The following is a 26,008-nucleotide window of genomic DNA, read 5'->3' as shown; positions in this document are numbered from 1 at the left end:
ACACACAAAGAACAGACAACCAAGCTTGATGAAGTCCCTGCATGACCGCGGGACAGACGGTCAGCAGAGTCTGAGCCCAGCATGGCTCTCAGTTAAATATCTCCAGGAACAAAAGGCAGTACACAGCTGTTTCACACTCCCTTGCTGCCTCCCAGAGTCCTCAAAGAGACAAAAGACTCTTCCTGTGGAGTTGTCTGCTTCCCCCAACTTCCTTACTACACCCCCACCATTTGTCTTACTGTGGAACTTTGTACTTACAATGTCAGTGGCATTCAGGTTGCTGCCAGCATCGATAAGCAATCGTACAACTTTTGTGTGATTGTTGAAAACAGCCAGGTGGAGTGGTGTGCAGTGTTGCTGTTTCAAAGAGAAACAGGTATTAAAAAGCTGCTCTCTATGATATTAACTTTTAAAACGTTTACAAGTGTTTACTGCCTAATTTTAGATTTCTTCTTCATTTTATGCACCAAAATGCTAACATGCTAACATACCACTGTGTAAGAATACCCATATGGAAAAGATATATATAAATCTTATAAAGCTTTGTGTTATGTGAAACTTGTGTGAAAAGCATACAAGAGTGAAAACAGATATAAGATCCTTTGATAAATTATATAAATGAAACTTGTTTTGGATACTTACTAAAACAATATATGAAAGTAATGAGAAAGTGGCCACTTTCATGAGTAAATCATATAAGCCTTATATGAAGTAAGCCAAATCTTATGCAAGTCTTTTATAAATTTCTTCTATTTCTTTTGCATATGGGTACTTTAAAAGAATTATCATAATTATTTTTTTCCGGAGATAGCTAACAGTGCTTACATTGTTTATAGCATCTACATTGATTCCTGCCTTCAGCAGCAAGCTGGCCTCTCTGTCATGACCATGCTGTGCCACATAATGGAGAGCATTCATTTTTCTCTACAGACAGAAGATAAATATTAATTCATGAAAATAACACTGCCAACCCACTCTTGAATTGCATATTTAAGTAAACAAGCATACATTAGTTTGTGCATTGACATTACAGCCAGAATCCAGCAGAAGTCTAACGCATTCATAGTGACCTCCGTCAGCTGCCGTGTGCAATGGTGTGAGATCATCCTACAACAACACAATACAACAGGTACAATCAAGGTCAAAGGTTTTTACAGTTTAAAGCTTATTATTCACAAGCATGAAGAAATGTGTTTTTTCAGGTTCAAAATGCTTGAGTGATCCCAAGAGTTTGGTGAGTAGGAATCATTTTTGCTTAGAAGGGTCTTGCAAGGCCAACAGGTCCTGGGTCAAAGGGCCAGGCTACTTGAAACTAGAGAAATCGCTGTGATTAGGAGTCAGCTACCTCACCCAGTTTACTGAGGAAACCACATAAACTAACATTACTAATAGTTTTTCCCCATGCTGTGAAAGTTCTTTTATTTTTTGGCAAATTCAAATCTGGTCTTCCTGTTCTTGAGCGTAACCAGTGGTGTACACCTTGTTGTAAACTGTCTGAGCTGGCTAGTATATTCCTTCTGGTTGAAAATGTCCCAAATGTTATTTTGGCTCCTCATAAAACTTTTTAATCTCTCTCTGATATGTTTATTTAGTTTTTCATTTAATGATGGCTTCTGTTGCTTCATCAACATCTCCTTAAAACTCATATTAAGTGTTCCAGTAAACAGCTACCCAATGCCAAGTGTAAATGGTTGTCTGCCTCTCTGTGTTAGCACTGTAACAGATTGGCAGACTGTTCAAGGTATACCCTGCATCTCTCCCCATGGAGGTGAGATAGGCTCCAGCCCATCAATGACCCTGAATGGGTGAGTGGATGGCTAAAAAGAAAACAAGAAAAATGCTTCAGTGGCAGGACCCACTGATTGATAGGATTCACCCTTCTTTAAGGTTCTGGACATCATAAGGCTGCTCTGGTCTGCAACACAACACACAGTTAGGTACACAAGTGTTTTGGCAATTACAATTTCTGTAATTTGTTCAATCTTAGCCTTCGCTTGTGTCAGCATCTCTTTGGACCTCATACAAAGGGTTTCACTGGACATCTACTAAATGTAAGTTCAACACTTATCTCTATATCTCTGCTTAATTACTGATAGAATAATTATGGGAAAAGTCTTAAATGGCCACAAAACTGCTTGGCAGCCATGTATCCAAATGCTTTTGAGCCTCAAAGGTTTAAAAGAGTATAAAACTTTCTATAATTCCTAAACAATTAATGCAACACTTCTGTTAAACCCTTTATAACAACCCTGTTTCCTGCACCCTGTCCAGAGGTGCTGGATCTGGGGGGCATCCGTTCATCTGGGTCTATGGCTTGCAAAGCCTTGCTCCCTGTGGGACGCTGTTCTTGATGGTGGGATTGGTTTGGGATGGCAGAATGGGTGGCTTCAGGGGTGGGCACACGGTTGTCATAGAGATGTATGGGCTCTTTCTTCGGTACTCTTAGGGGTGCATAACAAGTAAACTATCATGGTAACGGTAAATGGTAAATGGACTCACACCCATTCGCACATGCTCTTTGGTAAATGGTAAATGGCCTGTATTTGTATAGCGCTTTCTATGTAAGTCCTTTTTATCTAATGTTCACACACATTCTTCGCGCGCTGGATGCATCTGAGAGAAACTTGGGGTTACTATCTTGCCCCAAGATAATTGCCATGCAACCTTGTTTGGTTTCCCAGATGTACAAATCATGGCAAACCTCCTGGCACTTAACAGCGAACACTATATTATTCTATTTGTGTTGGTGGAACCAATTTTTGGCACAGTGTGTTTTGGGGTTTAAAAGCCATAGTAACTCTGTGTTTAGAAAAAAATGTGTCTCAATTATGGCCTGGCCTGTATTTATAGCGCTTTACTAGTCCCTAAGGACCCCAAAGCGCTTTACATATCCTGTCACACACACATTCACACACTGGTAATGGCAGCTACGGTGTAGCCACAGCCACCCTGGGGCGCACTGACAGAGGCGAGGCTGCCGGACACTGGCGCCACCGGGCCCTCTGACCATCACCAGTAGGCAACGGGTGAAGTGTCTTGCCCAAGGACACAACGACCGAGACTGTCCAAGCCGGGGCTCGAACCGGCAACCTTCTGATTACAAGGCGAACTCCCAACTCTTGAGCCACGATCGCCCCAATTGTTCTGATACTCCTGATACATACGGGATCACTAAGGGTTTTTGCTTAGACGGCAGTTTCACCTTCTTTCCTGGATCGGCTGGAGCTTTTTTAGGTGCCTTGGATGAGTGACAAAACATTTCTTCCACTGAAAACACTACATCCAGATGAACAGAATCAACTTTTTGAAATTTCCTTACCTGGATGCTGGCCTTCCTCGTGAGTTTATCCAACCTCTTCCTCTCAGCTGCAGATAAACTGCTGCTCCAACAAACCACACTGTAAAAAATGACAGATGCCACCACAGAGTCATAGAAGGTCTTTAAAAGCGCTCCCTGGACTCCAAATGACCTCAGCCGCCTCAGCAGGTAGCGTCTGCTCTGACCCTTCCTGTAAAGAGCATCAGTGTTGTGACTCCAGTCCAGTTTATTACTCAGGTGAACACCCAGGTACCTATAAGAGTCCACTATCTCAATGTCCACTCCCTGGATGTTCACATACTGTGGACGTCCTGTGAGGTAGTCCAGTATCCACTGGGACATGTGGTGGTCCACTCCCAATAGCTCCAGCCTGTCTCTCAGAAGTCGTGGCTGGATGGTGTTGAAAGCACTGGAGAAATCAAAGAACATGATCCTCACAGAGCTTCCAGGCTTCTCCAGGTGAGTCAGAGCTCGGTGCAGGAGGTAGATGATGGCGTCCTCCACCCCGATGCCAGGCTGGTAAGCAAACTGCAGCGGATCCAATGAAGACCTCACCAGGGAGCGCAGATGGTTTAGAACCAACCTCTCGAGGGTCTTCATCAGATGCGATGTCAGGGCTACCGGCCTGTAGCTGCTGAGGTCCTTGGGACGGGAGGTCTTTGGTAGCGGTACCACAGGAGGTCTTCCACAGCTGTGGTACTTTCCCCAGTGACAGGCTCAGGTTGAACAGATATCCTAGGATGCCACACAGTTCATCTGCACAGCATCTCAGGAGCCTGGAGCTGACGCCATCTGGACCTGCAGCCTTCTGCACCTTGATCTTGCGAAGCTCATTCCTCACTTGAAGTGCTGAGATAGAAAGAGTGGATTTTGGGGGAGGGGTGTGTATGTTGGAGTCCACAGAAGCCTGGGGTGGGTGTGATGGCTGGGAGCTGAGAGGTGTGAAGTCCTGAGATGAAGGACAGGCGGTCCCTGAAGATGAAGGAGATTGCAGCAGGGGGGACGATGCTGTGGTGGGCGTTTGATCAAACCTATTAAAATATTTATTTAGGTCATTCACCCACCCCAAGTCTCCTGCAGCCTGGGAGGTTGGTTTTTGTCCTGAGATTGTCTTCAGGCTGTTCCAATTTCATCTTCAGAAAATGAACAGCATGCTCTGGTTAGTCACTAGGAGAGTTTTGAAGCAGTTGGCTAAATGTTAGCAGAGTATAAGGCTGTAAACTTAAGAATTCACCCTATAACTTCTATCAGCAACCACATCTTCAGTGAACACTGACCCCGTGCCACTAACAGCCGCACATACATGCCTGTGCCATAACACTCCTCCACCATGTTTGACAGATTTAAATACATTGATGGTAACTATAATATTTGGACTGTGACATAATATAAAGACAGCAACAGCCTTTTTGTCTAATTTCATAATATGTTGAAACAGACGTGTTTAAGTAACAACTGTCATTTTCAGTTGAGTAATGAGTACTGGTTGAACAGCATGCCATATTAGGACAGAATTCAGCTGGCCTTTCTAACTATATAAGCCGAACACTTGTGTTTTCAGCAGGTATTTTCTCAGTCGGCTGCTCTTCTTCAGTAACCAGCCATGATCCTCCAGGCGGCTGTGCTCAGCGTGTTCTTGTGCTTCGCCCACACTTTTGTTATAGAGGTAAGCGTTGTAGTTAAGTATGCAGACGTAGATTTCCTCTCTGATTTGACCAAGATGTTTTATTTTGTTAAAATGGAATACAAGCTTTCTTCAAAACAAAACATAAGAACACAAAGAGAATACTTCTGTTTTTCATTTTATTAATTTATTGTATAAATTGGAATTTGCAATTTTAATCTTCAAGCATTTTTGAACTTGCAAACAAATCAAATACTAGTCCTTATAAACCCTTTTATCTTATTACAGGCACCTTTTAAAAAAAGTGTTGAAAACTCCGGTAAGACTTTGCTATTTTTTACATTTAGCACTTGTATGTCATCACACTATGAGATATGCTCTTATTCATGTTGATTTGTATTCATTTATTTATTTATTATAATTGGTCCATATTGGATTTGCCTGACTCCTTGACATGTCTTTGTGATGTTGTAACATGTGACCTTGTCCTTATAGAACAGTCAAACATATGTGCTTCATATTGAACAGGAAACAACACTGAGGGTGATGATTTCAGTATCTCGACACTGCTGGAGAAGGCTAATGCTAATCTTGGTATGTTCAACTTCACTTCAGTTCCTATTCATCAGTAGTAAATATACAGCTTTAGTAACAACATCCAGGGGCTAACCTTAAAAACTGAGTTGATGTGTTAATGAAACCATCGAAAGTACACGGAAAATATGTTTTTCTTTCCATACTTTACAGGGAAGAACTTGGATCAGAATCAGAATCAGAATCAGAATCAGAATGGGTTTATTGCCAGATGTTGAGGTTTACAACATTAGGAAATTGCTGCGGTGCTTCAGTGCAGACAATAAGAATTAAAGTGCTATGTAGAAAGAAAGATATGTGCATGAGATATACATGAGATATATACATGAGAATAAGAATTATGAGTGCTACGTAGAAAGATATATACATGAGTGCAGGTGGTGATCAGTGCCAAACATGAAATGATGCAGTTACACAGCGTAGGGTCATGTGTTAGTGGTGGGGACAATCATGTGGTTATTGTTTATGTGTCCAACAGCAGAGGGGAAGAAACTGTTCTTGTGGCGAGAGGTTCTGGTGCGAATGGACCGGAGCCTCCTGCCTGAGGGGAGCAGGTCAAACAGACTGTGTCCAGGGTGAGAAGGGTCAGCTGAGATCCGGGCTGCACGCCGCAGTGTCCTGGAGGTGTACAGGTCCTGCAGAGATGGGAGTCTGCAGCCAATCACCTTCTCAGCAGAGCGCACAACACGCTGCAGTCTCTGTTTGTCCCTGATAGTGGCTCCAGCGTACCACACGGTGATGGAGGAGGTGAGGATGGACTCGATGATTGCAGTGTAGAATTGCATCATCGTCCGTGTTGGCAGGTTGAATTTCTTCAGCTGCCTCAGGAAGTACATCCTCTGCTGGGCTTTCTTGATGACGGAGGTGATGGTGGGCTCCCACTTCAGGTCCTGGGTGATGGTGGTACCCAGGAAGCGGAATGAGTCCACAGAGGTGATGGGGGTGTCAGTCAGGATGATGGGGGGGAGTGGGGCTGTGTGCTTCCTGAAGTCCACAATAATCTCCACTGTCTTCTGGGCATTCAGCACCAGGTTGTTGTGGCTGCACCAAGACACCAGACGTTCAACCTCTCTCCTGTAGGCAGACTCGTCCCCGTCCGAGATGAGCCCAATGACGGTGGTGTCATCTGCGAACTTGATTAGCTTGACAGACTGGTGGGTGGAGGTGCAGCAGTTGGTGTACAGGGAGAAGAGCAGAGGAGAAAGAACACAGCCCTGAGGGGAGCCGGTGCTGATGGTCCGGGAGTCCGAGACATTCTTTCCCAGCCTCACGTGCTGCTTCCTGTCCGTCAGGAAGTCAGTGATCCACCGGCAGATGGGATCAGGCACATTCATCCGGGAAAGCTTGTCTCGGAGATGGTCTGGAAGGATGGTGTTGAAGGCAGAGCTGAAGTCCACAAACAGGATCCTGGCGTAGGTTCCTGGGGAGTCCAGATGCTGCAGGATGAAGTGTAGGGCCATGTTGATGGCGTCGTCTACAGACCTGTTGGCTCTATATGCAAACTGCAGGGGGTCCAGGAGGGGGGCCGTGAGGGTCTTGAGATGGGAGAGAACTAGGCGCTCAAATGACTTCATGACCACAGATGTCAGAGCCACGGGTCTGTAGTCATTTAGTCCAGTGATCCTAGGTTTCTTGGGGACAGGGATTATGGTAGAGGACTTGAAGCAGGCAGGCACATGACATGCCTGCAGTGAGGAGTTGAAGATGCCAGAAAACACTGGGGCCAGCTCGTTTGCACAGTGTCTGAGGGTGGCAGGAGACACACCGTCTGGGCCGGGAGCTTTCCGAGCATTCAGACTCCTAAACTGCTTCCTCACATCTGCTTCATGAATATGAAGAGTTGTGGTCGGAGGAGGTGGTGTGAAATCCTCTTTTGTGTGGGGTGAGGGGGCGGGTGTTGCAGGTGAACAGTTTGAAGGTGGTGATGGCTCTATGGAGGGGGGGGAGGTGGGGGAATGAGTGTCCAAAGTGCCTCTATTGTTGGGGTCGTTGGAGGTGTGAAGGCTGCCTGATGGCTCGTCAAAACGGCAGTAGAAGTTGTTAAGGGTGTTGGCTAAGAGCAAGTCATCAGTGGAGTGGGGGTTTTAGGCTTGTAGTTTGTAATATTCCTAAAACCTTTCCACACAGAGGCCGAGTCATTCTCTGAGATCTGCTGCTGCATCTTCTCAGAGTGCTGATGTTTGGCAATGTCCACTTCTTTAGTGAACCTGTACTTGGCCTCTCTGTAGCAGTCCCTGTCTCTGCTTCTGAATGCCTTACACTTTTCCAGCCACAGCTTTTTGAGTTTAGGAGTAAACCAGGGTTTGTCATTGTTATAACTCACCCTGGTGCGTGATGGCACAATGCTGTCCTCACAGAAGTGGATATAGGAGGTGACAGTGTCCGTAAACTCGTCCAAGCTGTTAGAAGCAGCCTTCATTGTGTCCCAGTCTGTGGTCTCCAAACACGTGCGAAGCTCCTCCACAGCCTCGTTGCTCCACAGTTTTTTAGTCCTCACGACAGGTTTGGAGAGCTTCAGCCTCTGTCTGTACGCGGGGATTAGGTGGATCATGACGTGATCAGAAAGTCCGAGTGAAGCGCGGGGCACTGCGCGATAGGCCCCGCTGATCGTGCTGTAGCAGTGGTCTAATGTCCTCTCCTCTCTGGTCGGGCATTTAATATACTGCTTATATTTTGGAAGCTCATGGCTCAGATTGGCTTTGTTAAAGTCCCCAAGAGCAATGATGAGAGAGTCCGGGAATGTCCGCTCCGTGTGGAGAATCTGCTCCGCGAGTGTGCACTGAGCTGCCTGCGCATCTGCGTCTGGCGGGATGTAAACAGCGGCCAGGATGAATGAAGCAAACTCCCGCGGAGAATAAAACGGTTTGCAGTGAATAAAAAGATATTCCAGAGAGGGAGAGCAGTGCTGAGCAATCACTGTTACATCTGTGCACCAGCCACTATTGATGTAGAAGCAGACACCTCCACCTTTGGTTTTACCGGAGAGAGCGGCCTGCCGGTCCGCGCGCAGCAGATGGAAGCCCTCCAGCTTGAGCGCGCAGTCCGGGATGTCCTCGCTGAGCCACGACTCCGTAAAACATAAGACACAGGAGGAGGCAAAGTCCAGAGGATGAACCTCTGGTCATATTTGGAGACATAGCAGTGCCAACAGGTCTACAGAACGCTGATCCGTGTACGGCTCGAGGCTGTTTGTGGCCTAAAAACAATGGCAGAGTTGTTGTACCTTATCGAATCTCCGACCAGTACTGTAAGTCTAGATACATGGAAACATTCCTTTTTATTGAGCTTTCTGCTAATTTTTCAGGTTTAACTGAAAACTATTAGAATGATTTTCTCCGTCTGTAGGGTTTGTTTTGGGGTTTGTTTTTTTTTCCATTAGTGGGCAAAGCTGCTTCCCAAACCTTTTCCCTCTGAGATTCCACATTTTAGTGTCCTCTAAATACAAAGAGAAATCAACGGGTTCTCATCTCAGGGCTTCAAATACAGCTGTTTGGTCAAAAGACTAAACACTAAACAAGTATTTTAATGACATACAGAAAGGTTTTTGTGTACAGAGAATACAAAGAGTTTAAAAATACTACCAAGGAAACTGAAAAGGACAGTTTATTAAAAAAGGAATTAGTCAGTTACACATAAATTTCCTCCGATATATAAAAAAAAACAACCTAAATATACATCAATCTGTATCAGATAGATGTAATATAAAATTATATATAAAGCTTTGCCAAAGCTTAGCATGGAGACTGATACAAGATATTCAGTCGCAATTTTGAAGACCTTAATGTTGCAGATAAAATTGCTGTTTTCTCGGTTCTAATGCCTTTTTCCTTCCATTGTGCTTTTGGCTCAATCCAACCCAAGAGGCGCTCTTTAATTCAAAAGTGCAGGAACTAGTTAGAGGAAACTACAAATAAAATTTACACCTTCTTCCAGTGTCACAATCAAAAAAAATTTATTTATTTTTTTTGGCAAGTTTGACAAGTTTTCTCCAGGGAATTACCTGACAAAGCATCCAGAGTGCCACAGACATTACACTGGGGGTGTCTTGTTATTGAACCTATGATATATCCCAATATAATAACACTCAAAGTTAGTTATAGTTAAGATATGTAGATAAAATGGGACAGATGTATTTTACCCTGAAAATTTCTGTTAGCTATGCCACATCAAAGATACTGGGGGGGAGCAGTTCAATGTTATGACCAATCTTTACAAGCTTCAAGCCAACATAATGAAGAATATTTTATGCTTTCTATAAATTCATTAAAGTTGTACAAAAACATCAGCTGATTTTGAGGCAGTAACATAGATTTGATTGATTTATAGGCCAGTGTAAGTAGTAAGCAGTTACTCAGGAGTAGCAGCATTGTGCTCAGTCTTAGTTGAATATAATGCCACAACAAACTAGAACCACAATACATGTTTTTCTGTGAAGCCCGCAGGGAACGTGACGTCATCGAGCAAGGTCTGAGGTCATTTGAAGCAGCCACGTGCGTCAGCTTTAGGCCCCAGAGCAGAGAAAGAGACTTTCTGGACATTCAGTCTCGTGATGGGTAAGTCCAACACAAAGTAGGCATTTATACTTGAATTCTACAGGCAAACTTTTCATCTAACGCAGGATGTTCTGAGTGAGGAAGCTGTTTTACTGGTTTGTCATAAAATTTTTATTTACCGCTCTTTTTCAGGTGTTACTCTTTTGTTGGGCGTCGTGGGGGTGGCCAGATAGTGTCACTGAGTCGCCAGGGCTGTGTTTTCCACCAGATAGTCCAACACGAGGTGCTCCATGCCCTGGGCTTCGACCATGAACAGACGCGTTCAGACAGAGACCAACATGTACGCATCTTGCTAGAGAACGTCATCCCAGGTGGGTCACATGACAAACAACAGCCAGAAACAACAGTCAGAAAAAATCTTTAAGTGGTCAGGATGACAAAAAAAACTTCTACATAAATGACAGTTCATTTACCAACAGTAGAGCAATAATCATGTTTTTTTAGAATATTTCAAACAACCCAAAGTACAAACAATGTAGGGCAAAATGTGAAACATTCACAATAATCAAATCTGTCTGTGGAATTCTTTTATTTATTTATTAAATTTATTTATAAGTTTGAGACTAATCTATTTGAATTGGAAGAATGTTTTGTTCCTCTGTGCTTTTCAAAAAAAGATGTATGTATATGTGTGTGCAGCACGGTGGCACGATGGTTAGCACTGCTGCCGCACAGCAAGAAGGTCCTGAGTTCAATTCCACCATCAGGCCGGGGTCTTTCTGTGTGGAGTTTGCATGTTCTCCCCGTGTTTGCGTGGGTTCTCTCCGGGTACTCCGGCTTCCTCCCACCGTCCAAAGACATGCAGCTTGTGGGGATAGGTTAATTGGTTAATCCAAATTGCCCATAGGTGTGAATGTGAGTGCGAATGGTTGTCTGTCCCTGTGTGTTGGCCCTGCGACAGACTGGCGACCTGTCCAGGGTGTACCCCGCCTCTCGCCCTATGACAGCTGGGATAGGCTCCAGCGCCCCCCGCGACCCTGAAAAGGATAAGTGGACGCGAATGGATGGATGGATATGTGTTGTATATTAGTCTTTTGACCTGCATTCCTTCACTCACCCCAACCTGTCACGGCGGATGGCGCCCCTCCCTGAGCCACTGTCGCCAGAGTGCTTGCTCAAAGGGGGTCATATGATTGTTGGGTTTTTCTCTGTATGTATTATTGGAGGGTCTACCTATCAATATAAAGTGCCTTGTTATGCTTTGGTGCTGTATAAATAAAATTGAATTGAATATTAACAAAAAGTATTAAAGTTAACCAAGTAATTTTATTGTCCAAACCTGAGTAGTTTTTGTATATTAACCCTGTCATGCATGAATTATGACAAACTCAATCAGGATTTATTTTCTTAAGTATTTGTATTCATCTTTAGGCATGAAAAGATGAACACAAATAAATCCTGATTGAGTTTGTCATAATTCATGCATGACAGGGTTAAATAATAAAATTACAATGAAACATTTCATACATCTATTGTAACATTAAACGACCAGTGGGTGTGACACATCAGTGTGTAATGGTTTATTTTGCAAGTATACCATCAGCAGTGACACAAATACAAGAACACAGCCTTTAAATAGCTGTAAACTATAGCAACCACCATGCGTGAAAGGGTTAACATAGGCAAACATTATTCAAAATGGAAGTCAGCAGCAAAAGAAGTCACACCTCTTAAGTGTAAAAGTAGCATCAAAATAAATGCACAAGTCACTATGTGGAAGCGCAAGGTGAAATGACTTACAACTGTCCCAGCCCTCCCATGTCCATATGGAGAGCTCTCTCTTTAAAGCTGGAAAGCTCTTGTGTCCATGGACACAAATCAATAGATTTCTTTGTTTTTGTGCAAAGGAAAAAAGTTACCCAGGTGCTCTCACACAGCTGTAGGGTGAACTGAACTTTTGTGACATTTTAATGCTCAGCCTGGAGTAAGAGACAAACATTGACTGAGTTGTTTGAACCCCCACAGGGATGGAGCATAACTTTAGGAAAATCAACACAAGGAACCTTGATACTCCCTATGACTACAACTCTGTTATGCACTATGGAAGGTAAGATATCAGTTCACTCCCTGAACATGCTTCAAATGTATATTTATTTAAAAATTATGTCATAATAACACAGTTTTATTTGACACAGTTTTATCTGTTTTCAGTCCTTTCATTTTCAAGATTTTAATTTTCTACATCCTGTGTACATGTGTGTTGTAATCAACTTCTCTTACCACACTGGCCATTGAGAAAACCAGTAATTCAAACCAGTATAAAGCTGTGGTAACCAATGAAACAGTTTACACATTGAGTGCTATAACAATAATAATAATAACAATAATAATGATGATAATTTTATTATCAGTAATAATATTGCAGCTGCCTACAACGCACACATTTATAGACAAAAGCCACATTAGCTCGTCACAGAGTGCTAGCTTGCTGCCTAACGAGCAAATGCTACATGATGGACAATAATGGCGTGCAGGACTTTGCCTTTGGGCTCTTTTTGGGCAGATGATAAACCTTGAAACATTTATATCCCATTCTGTTAAATGTCTGAAATGGCAATAAGGACTCTGTTTGGCAGAGTCAATTAGGTAATAATTAGGTAGATAATCCTCTTGACTGACCTTTCCCTGCTGCATTGCTCAAGCTGAAGCCCATATTATAATTTCATGTTTTTAGCCTTCTCTTTGTAGTTGTTATAATGACACTTGTTTGAGACTACAATCACAATTTGCCTTACTACTGTGTGTTTGCACCCCAGGTTTGCCTTCTCAAGAGACAGGGAGCCAACCATCGTTCCCATACCCGATGAGAATGTAGCCATTGGCAGAGCTACAGAGATGAGTGCCAATGACATCCTTCGAGTGAATCGCCTTTATACCTGCAGTATGTACCTCGTTTCTTTTCGTTTCTTTTTCTTTCCTTTTTTATAAAGAAAAAAGGAAGCTGGATTAACAGTTGGAAGGTCAGTGGTTCAGTTCTTGGCTACTCCACTCTAAATTCAATTAGTTTAATTCAATTTTATTTTTATAGCGTCAAATCACAACAACAGTTGCCTCAAAGCACTTTATATTGTAAGGTAAAGACCTCCCTCCTGTCTTATAAACAAGTAAACAGAGGTCATGGCAGCCATCTGCTTCGACCGGATGGAGGTTGCAGGAAGTGAGTTTTAGTTTCTGCAGCACTTGGACAGTATTGGACAGTATTTACATATAAATAGTTATTGCACAGTGGTGGTTTATAGAGGGAATCCTTGGAATGTGGGTGGGACTGTGTTTATCAGTGCATGTGTGTTACGTCCCCACTTAAAAGTCTAGGCGATGAGGGTGGGGGACAGTAACAGTTAGATCCAGGTGGAATGAAAAGAACGCCAGGCAGAGGTATTTAACATAAAATAGATCTTTATTGTAGGCAAACACCTCAATAATCATGTAATGGCAACAACAAAAGGAGACAGCACTGCTGCTTTAATAAGAAATCAGGGAGGTCAACCCAAAGTGGTAATGACCACTCAACAAAGAAAGCAAACAATAAGGCTTCAACAGAAAGAGACAGCAACGCTGCTAACAAACAATATCCAGTCAGGCCACACAAACTAAGGAAGGCCGCCGTCACTCATGGGCAATCACTGCTCAGTTAAACACTACTCACAAAGTGCCACACACCAGAAGGCTGGTCATACGCAGCAGGCTGTTCCACACCTAAGCCAGTAGCACGCTCTGACCAGCACAGAGGAAATCCACCAGAAACCTCTCCTTCCTCCTCCACACTGCTCTTCTCCAGCTTATATCACCCCTGAGGGTAATTGGTTGTAACGAGAGCAGATGAGCAGCAGGTGTGACCTAAAGGAGAGGGCAGGGGCAGAGAGAGACAAGGGGAGGGGCCAGAACGAAGGAGGAGGAGAGAGAGAAGACAACACCACGCCCACACACTCCCACAGCCTCCCAGGATGTAACATTCCCCCCACCCTAAATCCACACTATACAAAACACAGAAGAAACTCATCACTATGCACTGCGTGAGAGTGCATCAGCCACCAGATTTTCAGTCCCTTTCTTGTGCTGGATAACCAGATCATAATCCTGCACCAGCAAAGCCCAGCGCATTAGTCGTTGGTTGTGGTTGTACATGCGCTGGAGGAAAGTGAGGGGGTTGTGATCTGTATACACCGTTACCGGAAAGGAGCTAGAGCCCACATACACAGTGAAGTGCTGCAAGGCCATCAGCATCGCTAGAGCCTCTTTCTCTATGGTGGAATAGTTTAGCTGATGGCGCTTGTACTTTACAGAGTAGTAGCAGACTGGGTGACACACACCCTCTGCGTCGTCTTGTAATAGCACCGCACCAGCTCCGGTGGAACTGGCGTCGACTTCCAGCTTGAAAGGCTGAGAGAAGTTAGGGGCAGCCAGAACTGGGGCGCTGCAAAGGAGGGATTTTGCAGACTCGAATGCGTGCTGGCATTCCCCTGACCACTCAAAAGGGACTTTGGGGCTACATAGCCTTGTCAAAGGGGCCACAACTACCGCAAAGTTCTTGCAAAAACAGCGGTAGTATCCAGTCATGCCCAGGAACCGTTTTAACTCCCGCCTAGTGGCTGGGGCCGGGTAGCTGAGGATAGCCTCGACTTTTGCCTCCACTGGGCGTACCCGCCCGAAACCCACCTGTTTCCCCAGGTACATGACTGTCGCTTTGGCGAACTCGCACTTAGCGAGATTTAGAGTCAACGAGGCGTCAGCCAGTCGCTGAAATACTGATCGTAGGATGGCCACATGCTCTTCCCACGTGGCTGTGTATATCACCACATCATCCAAGTACACATTACATTGAGGCACGTCTCCTACAACCAGCTGCATCAACCGCTGAAATGTGGCCGGAGCGTTTTTCATGCCAAACGCCATCACGGTGTACTGCATGAAGTGGTCGGGTGTGACAAATGCAGAAATGTCAGAGGCTCTGGGGGTCAAAGGCACTTGCCAATATCCTTTAAGAAGGTCCAGTTTGGAAATAAATGTGGCAGGACCTATGTTGTCAATGCAGTCCTCCATACGAGGAAGTGGAAAAGAATCGGCGACAGTCACTGCATTTACCCTACGATAGTCGGTGCAGAAACGTGGGGTGCCATCAGACTTGGGCGTAAGTAAACATGGAGAGCTCCAAGGGCTGTGACTCGGTTTCGCCAAACCATTCTCCGCTAGATAACTGACCTCCTTCCTCATCACCTCGCGCTTTCCCATAGGGCAGCGGTACGCGTGCTGTTTGATTGGGGTTGCGTCCCCAACATCGATATCATGTTCACAAACATTAGTACGCGAGGGCACATCACCAAAGAGAGAGGGGTAGGAGTGCAGTAGATTAAGCACATCTTCGCATTGTGAAGGGGACAGATGAGACAGGTGGGCCGTTACTTCGGCTAAGTAAGCTGAATTCGCCAACCGTCCACACTGTTGTCCCTCAGAAAGTATATGCAGATCGTCGTCAGCACTGGCCTCTACACTCAGCACGGTGGCGGAGACAGAGCTGGAGGTTGCCGCACTGGCAACAGTCTCATGGGTTTCCCTATCATGGTAGGGTTTTAACATGTTGATGTGGCACAGGCGTGTTTTCCTCCTGCGCTCTGGGGTACTGAGAACATAATCTGTCTCAGACACTTTCCTCACTATGACGTACGGTCCCGCGAAACGGGCCGTAAGAGCAGAACCAGGCACCGGTAGCAACACTAAAACCTTGTCCCCAGCCTGAAAATGCCTTTTCACAGCCTTTCTGTCATGCCACGTCTTCATGCACGCCTGGGCAGTACACAGGGCCTCTTTAGCTAATGAGGTAGCACGTTGCCAACGATCCTTACATGTCTTTACAAAATCTGCCACGTTAGTTTTTGGAGCACCCCCACTAAGGAACCTCTCTTTCAACATCTTTAGCGGGCCCCGCACCTCGCGGCCAAACACAAGTGTAGCTGGGCTGAATCCTAAGGACTCTTGCTTAACATTGCGTATTGCGAACAGTACAAAGGGGACACCCTCATCCCAGCTTCTGCCCGTGTCATGGCAGTACTTTTTTAGCATAGCCTTAAGTGTTTGGTGCCAACGCTCAAGTGCACCCTGCGACTCTGGGTGATAAGCACTAGACACAGAATGAGAGACGCCCAGGGAAGCTAAAGTCTGTTTGAATGCTCGAGATAAGAAGTTAGTTCCCTGGTCTGTTTGCACTGTTTTTGGAAGACCAAAGGTGGTGAAAAATTTGATTAGCGTCTTAGTAATGTTTGCAGTGGTGACCCTCCGCAGAGGAATTGCTTCGGGGAACCGCGTGGACAAACACATTATGGTCAACAAAAACTGATTGCCTGCTCGTGTTCTTGGCAACGGACCAACACAATCGACCAAAACATGCTCGAATGGCTCACCAACAGCTGGTATTGGACATAGTGGGGCGGGGGGCACAGTTTGATTTGGTTTGCCCACCAGTTGACACGTATGACAAGTATTACAGTACTTCGCAACATCTGTCTTCATTGCCGGCCAGAAGAAGTGCTGCAGAATACGGTCATATGTTTTAGTTATCCCCAAATGTCCTGACCATGAATGGTCATGGGCTAACTGTAGCACGTGCTGACGTAAACTAGCCGGGACCACTATCTGTTGGACTACACTCCAGTCCTCCCCTGGCTTTGAAGTCCACCTGCGCATTAGCAATCCATCACATACAACAAATGTCTGCTTCCTGTCTCCTGTCAGATGATCACTCTCATCTACGGCAGCAAAACATTTGGTTAACGATGGGTCTGCTTTCTGAGCGATAATAAGGGCCTCCCGTGTGAGGAGAGGGGGGGCTGCGGGTTCAGGAGCAGGCTCAGCCACTTCTTGAGCCAGTTCCTTGGCATCAGGACCCACCTCCCCCTCCTCAGAGGGCATCACATCCATCCCCAGCATAGAGCCGACCACTGACCCTGACAAGTCAACCACTTCTCCCTGCCGATGGGCCTGTGACCGGGTAAGAACACCTACGGGAAATACATCCGGGTGCTGCCGGTTTAAAACATCTGGCCAGGGGCTTGGGTCAGGGGTCTTTGTAACCTCTGGGGCAGGATAAACCTTCCCGCCTGCAATGTCATTGCCCATTATGAAGTCCACACCATCAATCGGGAAACAAGGACACACAGCTACAGGAAAAATGCCACTTACTAGGTCACTCTGCACCCAAATTTGATGGAGGGGGGCTGGCACATAAGTCATTCCAACGCCCCTAACAATAACATCAGTGCCGCTGGCGGTCTTTTCATCAAAGGCAAGTGCACTAGCCAGTATGAGGGACTGTGAACCACCTGTGTCGCGTAGAATGGTCACAGTACGTCCATCTCCAGGCTTACCAGAGAGTGACACCGCTCCTTTGAAAATGAAAGGTTTAAAACATTCGTCAGGCGTTTCAGTGCTAAGTGGTCTACTACCAGAAGAAGCGTTTTTAATCAGCCCTATCCCTTTTGGTTTACGTGGTGTTGAAACTGGCTGTCTTTGCCTGTAGGCCTCGCAATCCGCTATTAAATGGCCGGATTTAAAACAATAGAAACATTTCCGGTCTGACCTGGGACGAGGCACAGGCACCTCTCTCCTTGTGTCTTGCTCACCACTAGCCTTTGCTAGTATGTCGCGTCGCTCATGCTTAACAACACTGGTTTTATGGACGAGTGCGAACTCGTCAGCCAGGGTCGCGGTCTGCTGCAACGTAGAGACCTTCTGCTCATTCAGATATACCGCCATCCGCTCGGTGACGCAATTTTTGAACTCCTCAATGAGAATCAATTCCCGTACCGAAGCTAGGTCTGCAGCTTTACAGGCCATACACCACCGATCAAAGAGGATACTCTTTTCTCTTGCGAAATCCAGGAAGGATTGACCCTGCACCTTTTTCAGCCCCCGAAATCGCTGCCTGTAAGCCTCGGGAACTAGTTCATAGGCTAACAGGATTGCACTTTTCAGTTTGTCGTAGTCCAAGCTGCATTCAGCGGACAACGAGGAACAAACTTCCTGCGCCTTGCCCACCAGCTTGCACTGTAGCAGGATGGCCCACACATCCCGCGGCCAACGCAAGGCTGTCGCTATCCGCTCAAACGATTCAAAATAAATCTCCACCTCAGTGTCACGAAATGCAGGGACCAGACGACTATTCCTTCCTACATCAAACTGAACGTCTGTATGTGACAGCGAAGCCACCACAGGAGGGATGGAGGCCTGCTGGATTTCCAGCTGTCGCAGCTTGACCTTCGTCTCCGCCTCCACTTTCATCAGCTCAACCTCTCTAGCCCTAGCCAGTTCTGCGTCCAAACGCCTAAGCTCTATCTCCCTCTTCAGCTGGAACTCTCTCTCGCTCTGCTCCTTCTCCAGCTGGAGGCGAGCTAGACGGACTTTGAGCCTAGCATCCTGCTTAGAACCCTCTGATGACTGGATGGAGAGTGGATCAAAACGGGGCAGCGTCATAGGCCCCCCCTCGGGCAACCCCTGGTCCATAGGTGTGGACACTGCTGGTTCTACAACCTGGCCTCGAACAGGAGGCGCCGCACTTGGTCCAGCCGGACCGGGTGTGCTCGGAGGTTCTTGCATTACAACCACCCTCTTCTCCAACAACCCGGACACCAGAGCGGCTTTCAGCTCGGCTTTGCGTAGACCAGTGGAGACACTGATCCCGTAATGTGTAGCCAGCTCATGCAGATCCCTCTTCCTACAAACATCTAGCAGGGCAAGCGACGGCTCTGCTGTAAACCCAGCAATATCAAAAGTGGCCATGAAAACCCAAAATGGCCTGCCAAAACACAAGCAAACCACTAAAAGGCCACACACACACACACACACACACACACACAATGCCTTCACTACAGAACTACACACAGGCGAAAGAGAAATGTGTTGTGTCAAAAAGTCAACCATTAATTGAAAAGCCCACACTCCCCCCAGTCCTGCCTGCTCAGAATCTAGCCTGTCCTAGCTTCTGGAGCGTACCAGGCTCGAGGCCACTTTAAAGGCGAATCATCAAGTGCCAAAAGGCACCGACAAGCCTACCCCCAACAGAGAATTAATCCCCACCCGGGTTTGCTCCGAAAATAAAAAAGGCAAAACAAAAAAACGAGTGTCCGAAGGAAGAGCAAATGCTCAGCTAGACACTCCCCTGTGCTAGCCGGGGAGAGCAGCAGTTGCCAAATGACCTTCACACAACACACAAACACCTGTACGCACTTGTAATCAACCCAATTCCTTTCATTCCGATCCCGGACGAGCCCCCACTTTGTTACGTCCCCACTTAAAAGTCTAGGCGATGAGGGTGGGGGACAGTAACAGTTAGATCCAGGTGGAATGAAAAGAACGCCAGGCAGAGGTATTTAACATAAAATAGATCTTTATTGTAGGCAAACACCTCAATAATCATGTAATGGCAACAACAAAAGGAGACAGCACTGCTGCTTTAATAAGAAATCAGGGAGGTCAACCCAAAGTGGTAATGACCACTCAACAAAGAAAGCAAACAATAAGGCTTCAACAGAAAGAGACAGCAACGCTGCTAACAAACAATATCCAGTCAGGCCACACAAACTAAGGAAGGCCGCCGTCACTCATGGGCAATCACTGCTCAGTTAAACACTACTCACAAAGTGCCACACACCAGAAGGCTGGTCATACGCAGCAGGCTGTTCCACACCTAAGCCAGTAGCACGCTCTGACCAGCACAGAGGAAATCCACCAGAAACCTCTCCTTCCTCCTCCACACTGCTCTTCTCCAGCTTATATCACCCCTGAGGGTAATTGGTTGTAACGAGAGCAGATGAGCAGCAGGTGTGACCTAAAGGAGAGGGCAGGGGCAGAGAGAGACAAGGGGAGGGGCCAGAACGAAGGAGGAGGAGAGAGAGAAGACAACACCACGCCCACACACTCCCACAGCCTCCCAGGATGTAACAATGTGTGAGTTCTCTAAAAACTTTAGATAATATCTTTAAAATGATAGCGGCACAAACGAAAATTTTTGTAGCACAAACCAGCAGAAATGTAGCACAATTGATTGACACCAATTTTGTTTGATTTTGTTTGGAGTGGTTAGCACCAGAGTGTGAACAGACAGGAAGTCAGAACATCCAAGTCTGAGGCTCTCGATTTACTGGTGGATTTATGTCCCTGCTCTCACCTATGGTCACGAGCTTTGGGTAGTGACCGAAAGAATGAGATTGTGGATACAAGCGTCAGAAATGAGCTTCCTCCAAAGGGTGGCTGCCCTCTACCCTAGAGATAGGGTGAGGATTTCAGCCATCCGGGAGGGGTTCAGAGTAGAGCCGCTGCTCCTCCACATCGGACGAAGCCAGTTGAGGTTGTTCGGGCATCTGACAAGGATGCCTCCTGGGTGAGGTGTTCTGGGCATGTCCCACTGGGACAAGCCCTGGAGTAGACCCACTGGTGAGATAATATTACACTTGTAGTCAAGACCGCCTAATCCGAGACCAAGAAATAACCAAGTTAAGATGAGACAAAGACCGAGACAAAAAAAGTCTTTAAACTGCAGCCAGATGCTGTTTCGTTTACGGGTGTCAGGCATATTTATGTGTTTTTGCTTTCACACAGCCCTCCTCACCGCTGTCCACTATCTTACTCACTGAGAGGACAGACGCACGCTCCACGTGACTGTCGCGTCTCTCACCCTCTCTGTTTTTCACATAATGATATTATCCTATATCCTCGCATGTGATTGGCCGCAGTATGGAGGGATTGGAGCATAGCTGAGCCCCTGTGTGAGAGCCGAGCAGCTCTCACACAGGAATTTAAGGAAATTAGGTGAGGGTAGAAATGACTGAAAGATTATCAGGCTCTATTTTGAGTTTTGTTCAAAAAAGAATGACTTCATATAGGAAAAAAAAATCACATATGCAGGACACCTTAAACTATTTTTTTAATTAAGCAGCAAGGCAGAACAAAGTCGGGGCTGCATCAAACTGTCTGTATTTCTTAATTGCAAATGGCACCAAATTGTATTCAAACTGAGCCACACTTATGGAGCTCCACAATTCTGTTCCTGGTGTTTTGGTTGACATCTCCTGATGTTCCCATGTCACAGAAACAGGCTCTGTGTTTTGCCTTATATGCATCCACAGCTGTGCCACCAGTTTACTCACATGGACTCTACGAACCAATCAGAAGCTTCTTCAGCTCAGAATGGAATCGTCTGCAGTTTTCTTATTAATTAACAATAAACTTAGTGTATATGTACTCCTACATTTGATGAAAGTGATAAAAATAGAAGCTCTGTCTCTCTTTATTCTGACATTTAACTAATTCGAAAGATATTTCAATATTTATTTATCTAAAACAGAAGTTTACTCTAAACTGATGTTTAACAGTAAAAAAAAGTTTTTATGTTTTTTCCATAAAGTGTAAACATCTGGTTTCAACTGTGAATATCCTGCTGTGTATTGAAATCCCTCTTGTTTTGCATAGATATACTGAACAACATACAAAGCATAATATATAAAATAACATCTACCAGAGTTTTTTCTTTGAAAGAAGCTCCTTATGTCCATTGTTGTGTTCATCAGTACACAACTGAAACCGATTGAGAGGGTTTGTTTAGCCGTGGAGGGAAACAACTGAAAATATGAAATGAAAGCTAAGACTCTAAAAAATCAGCGTTGCTGTTCGGCTTTTTATTTGTCTATTTGTTGATTCACTCGAAGAGCAAGTAACGCAACCAAGTGATCAGTTTGATATCAATCTTTTGTGATACACCGTCATATTTACATTATTAGTTCAGTATGAATGATTTGCTTTGGTACCTGGTCAAACTTAAGCTCTCCTCTGTCTGCAGCAAACTCGCAGGCAGCAGCTTCTCGCTCACATGTGTGCTGTGCTCAGTCGCCTAGTGCCTGAGCTCGGATCATATCAAAATTAGGGGGAATTTACGACGGTGCGCTCTGTGCTTCGTGTAGAGATGGCACGATACCACTTTTTTATGTCCGATACCGATACCGATATCATAAATTTGGATATCTGCCGATACCGATATGAATCCGATATAGTGTTTTTTAATCAACAAAACTGTTTTTTAAAATATCTTGCTGCATTTTGCAAGTCTGCAAGTTCATACTCAAGTTTAAAACAACAACTACACTAAAGCTATTCTGTTATACCTGTATACAAAAAAAATATTTCATAGTTCAGCAATACTGATCAATCTAATAAACTTAGACCTACACCATCCTCCCTATTCTGGTATTTTAAAGAGTACTTAGCGTAAATATTAAGCAACCTAACTAATAGGGTTCCAACTCCCAGCAACAACAAAAATAAATAAATAAAAAATAGGGAACCACCCCTCACGCTCCACCTCATGATGCTTAATCGACGTAATCAACCTTAATTTGATGCAGTGTGAAAAAAAATGCACAGAAATCAATTATTTTTCAAGAAATATTAAATAGATTCAACATCTTTCTTCAACAAAATTGCAGACTGCACAGATGGTACCTTCCCAAAGGAAAAAGTACTATAGCTTACTAGGGTATATATATTAGACTTAATAGTCACTATGTACAGTAATTGACTTCTATTCATTTTACATCAAATTAAAACTTTGGGTGTCAGATAATTATTTATTAAAAGCTAGACATTTTAAATGAGAATAAGAAAGAAAAGTATGTCTTTGTGCCCCCTTTTCCCTGTTCATGCCCTATCGGCCCCCCTGGCTAAACTTTGCTAGATCCGCCCCTGCACAGTTACCAGCCGTCAGCTACATAGAAAAAGATCCTCGAGTAGAAAGTAATAATAAATAAATTCTAACAACAGCTTATCAAGGTTAAACGTGCTGCTGTTGTTCAGCCGCTGGTTTCCTCTTTCTGGTGCAAAGTGGGCCAAAAACAAACAAGAGAGACGGACTCGCGACAGAAAAGCCGATCAGCTGATCATTAAGCAGTTTCATGATTGAAGTAGCAGCCGGAGAGCGAGAGGCAGTCGCTTGTTAAGCTTAACGTGGGAATGCTTTACAAACATTCAGAGATGGACTTACACACTTGCTTTACTTCTCTCGGGGATAACTTTGTCGGAGATGAAATGCCAGGTTGCTAGCGAAGCTCCACATGCTATCCAGACCACCGACAGGTCCGGCATGCCACAGCTGCTCTATCACGTGATGCATACTGCTCCGAGTGCTAACGTTCTGAGGTGAGTTACGGCGTGTTGCAAGTTTTGCGAGGTGCTTTCGTGATATTTAATGGATCGGATTACATTTTTTATTTTTCTCCGATATCCGATCCAGTAATTTAGGTCAGTATCGGACCGATACCGATACGTAATATCGGATCGGTCCATCTCTAGCTTCGTGTGTTGTTTTTGTTTTATACAGTTGTCAGTCAGGCATCTAACTAACAAATTACACTCCAAAAGACCCCATGCTTCTGAAAAAATGACCCGGGCTTAAGCCCAGTAAGCCACCCCCCCGCTCCGCTGATGGTTGACTCCAAATCTCCCGAACACTATGTCGATTTGAGAATGCAAGACCGAAACAGCGAGACCAAGACCGAGACCAAAGTCAGTCGAGACCAAGACCACGTAAAAGTGGTCTCGAGACCAAGACCAGTCTCGAGACATCCAACTCTAGATAATATCTCTTGGGTGGTATGGGAACTCCTTGGTGTTCCCCTGGACAAGCTGGAGGAGGCAGCTAGGGCAGGGGTGGGCATTCTCAGTCCACGAGGGCCGGTGTCCCTGCAGGTTTTAGATCTCACCTTGGGTCAACACACCTGAATCACATGATTAGTTCGTTACCAGGCCTCTGAAGAACTTCAGGACAGGTTGAGGAGCTAATTTAGCCGTTTAAATCAGCTGTGTTGGTTCGAGGACACATCTAAAACCTGCAGGGACACCGGCCCTCGAAGCCTGGAGTTGCCCACCCCTGAGCTAGGGAGAGGGAGGTCTGGGCTTTTCTGCTTAGGTTGCTACCCGGCCCCAGAGAATCTGAAGAAAATGGATGGATGTATAGATGTTCCAGGTGTGTCGCCATGTGGGGAAAAATGCTTCAACACATGGTTGGGTTGGTAGTGTACCGGGGGCTTCTATTTAGGACTACGCTTCCTCCTCACCATCACTCAGCAATCATGTTTTCCCAACTGCTCGGGAAAATCCGATGGAAGAGAACTGACGGGGCCTCCGGAGCTACAAACAAGCTACATTTATAACAAGTATAGTTATTAGTAAAGTAGGCCAAGGGGTAACTAAACATCTGAGCAGGAAAGAGTAGGAGAGACAGGTGAAGAGCTAATGCTAAGCTAGCAAATCCCTAAAGACACAGTGACTGAACACTGTAAATATAATTAGTGGGTGATTCAACAGAGTGTGCTTTGGATAAAGCGCAGGAAGATTACACTATGAAATAAGACGTTATCTATAAGTTTTTAATTAAATTGGCTACACAGATAAGCAATGCAAAAATACCACTGTAAGATAGAACAGGAAGTGATACTCCAGACTGAGACAACACCAAGAAGTATTTTGAAATGACCTTGAGCAAGATACTGAACTCTGAGTCGCTATTGATAAATTTGTGCAAATGTGTGTCTGGTACTTAAGTATAAGAAAGAGCATTTACATGAATGTTTGTGCGACTGGCTAATAAGAATTTTGAGTGCTCAATTAGAGCACAAAAACACTGTATAAGTGCCAGTCTACTTGCCGTTTTTCTGCACCACCTTTAGTTTCCAAACCTACTACTGCACCCATTTGTGCTTAAAGGTTGAGAGGTTTTCAAAATTCAAACAAAATGTAACTGTACTATGAAGCTGTCTCCTCCTCAAATAATAATTATATAAATAGAAAAAGTTGGGACAAGCACAAAAACCTGGAATCCTGTTAACAAACAAGCAGAAAAACCAACGTCACTGGGGTAAAACGTGTTTGAAGATCAAATATGTACACAAAACTGACATTGGGTGATGCAAAATGGAGGGAAGAGGAAGCAATTTCTGTTTGGTATTATTGTCTATAGATAATAATATGCTTCAGAATATCATAACCATGAGAGCATGCTTATTTAATTATCTGCTTTGTGTGCTGAAGACCTTAAATTCTTTCAACCTATCTGCTCAGCCCCCGGCTTACTTTTCTACCTCCACTAGTTTCACAGAACAATCATGGAGACTAGTAAACACCAACATAGATATAGTACATCAAACTGTTCATCAAACTCAGATGTTCATGTGGTGTCTTAAAGAAATGCAGCAGCGTTTAAAGATTTCTCTCTGTTTGTTGTTTGACAGGCTCAAATGTGCCCATACCTGTGCAAAGGAACAAGTTGTTCTAGAAAAAGTAAGTAAATAAGCTCGGATGTTTTCGAATTTTGTTTACTTCATTATAATAGAAAATCATGTTCCTATACATTTATTTTACCAATTAAAGCTTTGTCGGGATAACTTTAGTGGAAACATTTGGTTTAAAACAAAAAACAATGAAATGTCATATATTTTAATTGATCAGGGTCAGAAGCATGTAGCTGGGATGAGTGAAAGGCATATAAACCAGAACACCAGACGAACACATCTCCTCAATTTACAGCCTGTGTTTGTGATTTTTTTGTGCAGATACTACATATGTGTAACATCTTCTTTCTGTTTCCACAGACAACCAAGAGATGGGAGAGATTGATGCAGCTTGAATTTTATGCTTTTCAAATTTGCCTGAAATAGCTTTGTTTAAAATGAGAAATGAAAATGTATCATTGTCTATACTTTTCACCTGTCCGTTGACTTAATCCCAATCACGCTTGTGTAATTGCTAGTCAGCTGTATGAAATACTAAAAAATGAACAAAAATAAACATTCATTTTCATTTCTAGTAAGTTTGTTTCTTTATTCCACAAATCCTACAAGTCTACAGGTCAAAAATACACATTTAACAAGTAAAGATATGAAC

The 26,008-nt window shown here is 44.6% G+C and overlaps 1 protein-coding gene and 1 long non-coding RNA gene across 2 annotated transcripts; one reads left to right on the top strand and one right to left on the bottom strand.

Moving 5' to 3' along the window:
- Positions 1-258: 258 nt before the first annotated feature.
- Positions 259-1,301, bottom strand: LOC143419586 (uncharacterized). Its single transcript, XR_013099604.1, has 3 exons — positions 1,009-1,301; positions 826-924; positions 259-357 (listed from the first exon to the last, which is right to left on the bottom strand). It is a non-coding gene; the product is annotated as an uncharacterized LOC143419586 (long non-coding RNA).
- Positions 1,302-4,873: 3,572 nt separating this feature from the next.
- Positions 4,874-25,930, top strand: LOC112435301 (hatching enzyme 1.2-like). Its single transcript, XM_076886958.1, has 10 exons — positions 4,874-4,985; positions 5,232-5,262; positions 5,472-5,541; positions 8,639-8,784; positions 9,973-10,090; positions 10,223-10,401; positions 12,056-12,137; positions 12,847-12,971; positions 25,357-25,405; positions 25,717-25,930. Exons 1-9 carry the CDS (start codon positions 4,923-4,925, stop codon positions 25,398-25,400), a joined length of 858 nt encoding a protein of 285 aa, XP_076743073.1. The 5' UTR covers positions 4,874-4,922; the 3' UTR covers positions 25,401-25,405; positions 25,717-25,930.
- Positions 25,931-26,008: the final 78 nt, after the last annotated feature.

Source organism: Maylandia zebra, linkage group LG1 (assembly GCF_041146795.1).
Source record: "Maylandia zebra isolate NMK-2024a linkage group LG1, Mzebra_GT3a, whole genome shotgun sequence".
Lineage (NCBI taxonomy): Eukaryota > Metazoa > Chordata > Actinopteri > Cichliformes > Cichlidae > Maylandia > Maylandia zebra.
The sequence above is the reverse complement of the archived record's forward strand: the minus strand, read 5'-3'. Positions and strand labels throughout refer to the sequence as shown.